Below are 6,691 nucleotides of genomic sequence, written 5' to 3'. Positions count from 1 at the left end.
AAAAGATTCATAGCAACTGGTTTTTGCCTTTGATGAAGTCCGAACCCTCAGTACCTCACAGTGTGACTGTATCTGGAGACAGAGCCTTTAAAGAAGTGATTGAGGTGAAATCATATGGGTGGGCCCCAATCTGCTATGAATGATGTCTTAAGAAGAGGAGATGAAGCCACAGACATGCACACATATGAAGACATCCGGCAAAGATGGCCATCTACAAGACAAGGAGGGAGGCCTTCGAAAAAATCAACCCTGTGGACACCTTGATCTTGGACTTCTACCTTCCACAACTGTGAGGAATAAATTTCTGTTTAGACCACCCAGCCTGTGGTATTTTGTTATGGCAGCCTTAGTAAATGAATACAAGGGGCTTACAGTCTGGGGAGGGAGACAAATAAGAAAAGAAGCAAGAACAGCACAGCCTTGTGAGCACAGTCATTCCCCCTTCTCCATGGGGAATACGTTCCAAGACTCCCAATGGATGTCTGAAACCTTAGATAGTTCCAAACGCTATATATGCTATGTTTTTCTCTATCCAGTAACTGAGATGACTACTAGGTGAATAAGGGATGGGAACATCTACAACGTGGAGATACTGGATGAAAGGACGATACATGTCCCGGGTAGGATGGAGCAGAATGGCAGGAGATTTCCGAACTCAGAACAGCACTCAATTTAAAACTCACAAAGTCTATATGTCTGTAATTTTCCATTTAGTACTTTCAGATGCAGTTGACCATGGGTAACTAACACTGCAGAAAGCAAAACCTTGGACAAGAGGGGGCTACTCTACCATGACAGGAGAAGCACAGAACTCTCAATTGTGGGAGATGAGGAGGAGTGTTAGGACATTTCCCAGGGGGATGTTATTCTGGGTTGTAAAGGTCGTGAGAAGTGCCTGTCCCTCCGAAGGTGCAAGGGTGACCAGAAGCAAGCCCTTAGACAGGGGTGGGCTTGCTGTGGATCTCACCATCCTGCTTCTACCTGAGCCAAAGGCAAGCCAGTTTCAGGTGCATGGCCGGCCCCTCGAGATGGAGCTCATGGAGAGAGACGAACCAAGCCTGTCATATCTGCCTTGGCAGATGGAGCCAGCAGTGGGGGAAGAAGCTGAGAGCCGTGGAAGGAAGGCGGTGAGCAGCAGCCACGGGACCACAGATACAAGGCCACTCATAAAGCAGACCCAGGAGGCAGAGAAGAGGCTGGGATAAGCAGTCAGCATGGGACAGAGGAGCCCATGGAGAGAATCGAAGGTGGAGATGGAGGCCACAGGCATCATGGGGCCACTGGAGTGGAGAGAGCTTCAGAGGGTTCTGGCCAGGGTCTCTCCCTGAGGCGTGGCTCTGCAGCTGATACGTTTGCATGCACTGAGTGTGGAGAACTTGGTGTGGGTTCTTGGTGTGGAGAACTTCTATGGTTTTGGCAAATGCGTAATGTCATGTATCCACCACCACAGAATCATGCAGAATAGTTTCACTGCCTTTAAAAAATCCCAGGCTGGGCCCAGTGGCTCATGCTTGTGATCCCAGCACTTTGTGAGGCCGGGCCAGGAGGATCGCTTGAGCCCAGAAGTTCAAGATCAGCCTGGGCAACACAACGAGACTCTGTCTCTACAAAAAGAAAAAGAAAATTAGCCGGGCATGATGGCACATACCTGTGGTCCCAGCTACTCTGGAGGCTCAGTGGGGAGGACTGTTTGAGCCCAGGAGTTTCAGGCTGCAGTGAGCTATGATTGTGCCACCGCATTCCAGCCTGGACAACACAGTGAGACCCTGTCTCTATTAAAAAAAAAAAATCCCCTGTGCTCCACCTATTCAAGCCTTCCCCTCTTCCCCAGAACCTCTGGCAATCACTCATCTGCTTACTGTTTCTTTAGTTTCGCATTATTTAGAATGTTATATAAATGGAATCATACAGTTTGCAGGCCTCTAAACCTGGCTTCCTTCACTTTGCAGTGTGCAGTTCAGATTTGTCCACGTTTTTGTGTGACTTGATAGCCCATTCTTTTTTATTGATGAATAAAAAACACATGCAGGTATCCATCATATGGATGCACCACAGTTTGTTTGTCTACTCACCTATTGAAGGACATCTTTTTTTTTTTTTTGAGAGGGAGTCTCACTCTATCCACTAGGCTGAACTGCAGTGGTGTGATCTTGGCTCACTGCAACCTCCATCTCCTGGGTTCAAGAAATTCTCCTGCCTCAGCCTCCCGAGCACCTGGAATTACAGGCACGTGCCACCATGGCTGGCTAATTTTTGTATTTTTAGTAGAGACGGATTTCTCCATGTTGGTCAGACTGGTCTCAAACTCCGGACCTCAGGTGATCCACCCACCTCAACCTCCCAAAGTGCTGGGAGTCACTGTGAGCCACTGTACCCGGCCCTATTGAAGGACATCTTGATTGCTTCCAGTTTGGGGCAATAAATTCTTTTTAAAATAAAATATTTTGTAAAATTTGCAATACACACAAAAAAATTAAGGATATCTTATTGGGCTAAATCTACTTTGTAAATCCCCAAGAATGGCAGGTCTTTATTTTTAAGTAAATCACTGAGATAAGCGAGGTTGCTTTGATCAGAGAGCTCCATGATTTTGGTCTTCTATTAGTTTCAGTACCCATGACATTCCATTCAAAGGTCTGTGGAATCATTAAGTCTCTAAAGATGAAAGTTTGAAAACCATTGAACTAAAGAAGATTCAGTGAGAAAACTGGGTGAGAGAAGGAGGAAATTTATTGATAATAGTTAAACTATAGGACCAAACTCTTTTTTTTTTTTTTTTTTTTTTTGGGGGGGGAATAGAACAATAAACACCTTTATTACACGGGTGAAGACAAAACGAGGATTTATTTGCCTTTCCGGGCCTTGATTTTCCTAAGATAGAACTCCAACTCTTTGCCCTCTAGCACATAGCCATCTGCTCGGCCACACTGTCCCGGCCTGGAAGCAATGCATGCAAGAAGCTTGCCCTGCTGGAACTGCTCCTCCAGGAGACTGCTGATTTTGGCATTCTTTTTCCTTTCATCATATTTCTTCTGAATTTTTTTAGATCGTTTTTTGTTTAAAATCTCTTCTTCCTCAGGAGTCAGCTTGGCTCCCTTCTTGCGGCCCAGGGGCAGCGCGTAGTGGGACTCGTACCACTGTCGGTACGGTGTGCTGTCGATGAGCACGATGCAATTCTTCACCAGAGTCTTGGTACGGACCAGCTCATTATTAGATGCATTGTAGACAACATCGATGATCCTTGTTTTACGAGTACAACACTCTGAGCCCCAGGAGAAATTCCCTACGTCCAGCCTCAGGGCACGGTATTTCTTGTTACCTCCCCGCACACGGACTGTGTGGATGCGGCGGGGGCCAATCTTGGTGTTGGCAGCCGGGCGCCCCAACTCATACTTCCGCTTCTTGTGGTAGGGCTTTCTCTTGCCCCCGGTTTTGCGGCGCTTGTGCCAGTTGTCCCGAGAAATGCCCATCGCTCGGCGCTGGCTGGAAAGAGAAATCGCCAGGACCAAACTCTTAATAGAGGAAAATAAAAACTGATTCTTGAAGGAAGAAGAAATAACTTCATTTTAATTTGTTTAGACTTTTCTTTTCTTTTTTTTTTTTTTTTGAGACTGGGTCTCGATTTGTTGCCTAGGCTGGAGTACAGTGCTACAATCTCAGCCCATTGCAACCTCCGTCTCCCAGGCTCACGTGATCCTCCCACCTCAGCCTTCCGAGTAGCTGGGACCACAGGTGCCCATCACCATGCCTGGCTAATTTTTGTATTTTTTGTAGAGATGGGGTTTCATCATGTTTCCCTCTGGTCTCAAACTCCTGGGCTCAAGCAATCCTCCCGCTTTGGCCTCCCAAAGTGCTAAGATTACAGGCACGAGCCACTGTGCCCGGCCAAATGACTTATTTTCTTTTCTTGGAGCAAGCTATTTGAGCACAGCAAGCAGAGCCTTAGCTTTGGGCCAAGCTGTGTTGTCCCAGGATATGATGCTGGACCCTTGGGCCAATATGTCTCAGTTCACCCACTGTGGTCTCACCCCACGTTAGCCCACCTAGCCTCGTACTCAAGGACAGAGTGCTGATCTCCCAGCTGCTTCTTCATGCATCTTTTCCACAAATACTGAGTGTGCATGTTGGTGGCTGCACTGTCTTAGGCTCTGGGAACAAAAGAGTGAACAAAAGTGGGCACAAGTTCTGCCCTCTGGGAGTTTACATGGAGTCCTGAGTCCTGCATCTTTTTTTTTTTTTTTTTTTTTTTTTTTTCCCTGTCGCCCAGGCTGGAGTGCAGTGGTGTGATCTTAGCTCACTACAACCTCTGCCTCCCGATTTCAAGCGATTCTCCTGCCTCAGCCTCTCAGCCTCTGGAGCTGCTGGGACTACAGTGCATCACCATGCCCAGTTAATTTTTGTAGTTTTAGTAGAGATGGGGTTTTACCATGTTGGCCAGGCTGGTTCCTAACTCCTGACCTCAGGTGATCTGCCCATCTCTGCCTCCCAAAGTACTGGGATTACAGGCCTGAGCCACCGTGCCTGGCTAGTCTTGCATTCCTCATTCCAAAAATCTAGGTCCCAGCCCACCTTCTTTGTCAGCTTACTCGGCTATCCTGATACCCTGATTGGTGGTCTTGGTGAGGAAGGATGATGGTTGAGGAAAATGTTTAATGAGCCACAGACTCTGATAATACTCAACAGCACAAATATAAAGAAATTAACATGAAGGGAAGAGACAAATGAAAATGCTACATTTCAGTTAGAGTCTAGTAAAAAGAAAAGCATAATGTTTTCCCATCCAAGATCACAGAACCCCTGAATTTTATCCATACATCTTAGTTTAAGAACTCCTATTGCAGATAAAATCTGAACAAGAGAGAAACAGACCTGAAGCTAGTGGAAATAACTGAATTAAGAGGAATAAGAGGCATGTGGTGGAAACCAGAAAAGAATTAGACTGGGTGCGGTGGCTCACGCCTGTTATCCCAGCACTTTGGGAGGCCGAGGCAGGAGGATAGCTTGAGCCCAGGAGTTTGAGTCCAGCCTGGGTAATATGACAAGACCCTGCTTCATTAAAAAAAAAAAACAAAAAAAGGAAAAACTAATTGTGTAGTGGTGGTAGGAAATGGGGTGGGTGCTGTGCTGCTGCTGTTGGGATGGGAGGGTGTGAGAAGTAAATAGAGAAGCCCTGGTGCCCAGATGTATTCTCATACTGTCAGAATCATTGCCTTCTGTTCAGGATCACTCGAAGGTACTTGATACACTGTATGATTTCCAAACAGATACCTAGAATTTATGAAAATAGTTTGGATTTCCTGTTTTATGAAATAATCTCTCTCCTGTGGTGGGGGCAGGGGGGAACTTTCATATGTTCATGTGTTCCTTAGCATTCTTTTTGTTTGTTTGTTCGTAGAGACAGAGTCTGACTGTATTGCCCAGGCTGGTCTTGAGCTCCTGGCCTCTAGCGGTCTTCCCGTCTCAGCCTCCCAAAGTGCTGCAATTACAGGTGTGAGCCACTGCACTTGACCCATATTCCTTAGAATTCTTTCAGGGCTTTATCTGTCTTTGTTTTTACATTTAACTTTTCAATCTAAATGGAATTAATTTTGGTAAATTGTGTAAGGTGATGCTAAAATTTTTTTGATCCCTAACAGCCAGCCTATTGTCCCAGCTTCATGTAATAATAATTCTTCCTTTCTCCACTAAACTGGGGCTCTGTCTTTATCATCCATTACATTCTTATTTGAACCTGATCTGCTTTGAATGCTATTCTGTAGCATTTATCAGTCTAGCTATCATTACAAGTTATCCATCTAGTTATTTTTGTATCAGGACCACATCTGTTTAATTATTGAGCTCTTTCAATGTGTTTAATATTTCCTAAGACTTTTTCACATTGTTCTTGAATGTTAATGTTAGCACTTTTCACATGCCCACTCATCTAGAACAGCAGTTCTTAAGCTTTACTGTGCTAGTTTTCTGTGCTATGGTTCCCTTTATTAAAACCTTTGAACCCTTTCTCAGATAATGACTTTAAATGGATAAAATAAACAGGATTAAAAAGAAAGTAAATTTAATTTAAAAATGGCCATCGAAATATTTAAAACCTTATGATGCAGTAAATATGTACTTCTTTATTAATGCATTAATTACAAGATCTAGCAGCAGGTCTCATCCCTACTACCACAGTCTCAAAGTGGTGATGATCATAAGTGATATTTCTAAATAACTATAACAACCATAATGTAATATGAAAATATCTGTGATTTCAGGCCAGGCGTGGTGGCTCACGCCTGTAATCCCAGCACTTTGGGAGACTGAGGCAGACAGATCACGAGGTCAAGAGATCGAGACCATCCTGACTAACACAGTGAAACCCCGTCTCTACTAAAAATACAAAAAAATTAGCCGGGCGTGGTGGTGGACACCTGTAGTCCCAGCTACTCAAGAGGCTGAGGCAGGAGAATGGCGTGAACCCTGGAGGCGGAGCTTGCAGTGAGCCGAGATCACGCCACTGCACTCCAGCCTGGGCGACAGAGCGAGACTCTATCTCAAAAAAAAAAAAAAAGAAAAGAAAAGAAAATATCTGTGATTTCTAATGGGGACAAAGTCTCCAGGGACTGCTAATATAATCATGTTTTGTTACCTACATTCATAAGTAAAGAAAATGCTACATTTCAGTTAGAGTCTAGTAAAAGACAAGCATAAC

At 44.8% G+C, this 6,691-nt stretch overlaps 1 protein-coding gene across 1 annotated transcript; it reads right to left on the bottom strand.

Moving 5' to 3' along the window:
* Positions 1-2,791: 2,791 nt before the first annotated feature.
* Positions 2,792-3,499, bottom strand: LOC108539885 (40S ribosomal protein S8). The gene has a single exon (XM_017888827.1). The coding sequence runs from the start codon at positions 3,468-3,470 to the stop codon at positions 2,844-2,846; it is 627 nt and encodes a 208-aa protein (XP_017744316.1). The 5' UTR covers positions 3,471-3,499; the 3' UTR covers positions 2,792-2,843.
* Between the last annotated feature and the right edge of the window lie 3,192 nt (positions 3,500-6,691).

Source organism: Rhinopithecus bieti, unplaced genomic scaffold (genome assembly GCF_001698545.2).
Source record: "Rhinopithecus bieti isolate Rb0 unplaced genomic scaffold, ASM169854v2 scaffold_15676, whole genome shotgun sequence".
Lineage (NCBI taxonomy): Eukaryota > Metazoa > Chordata > Mammalia > Primates > Cercopithecidae > Rhinopithecus > Rhinopithecus bieti.
This window is presented reverse-complemented; position numbering and strand designations above follow the sequence as displayed.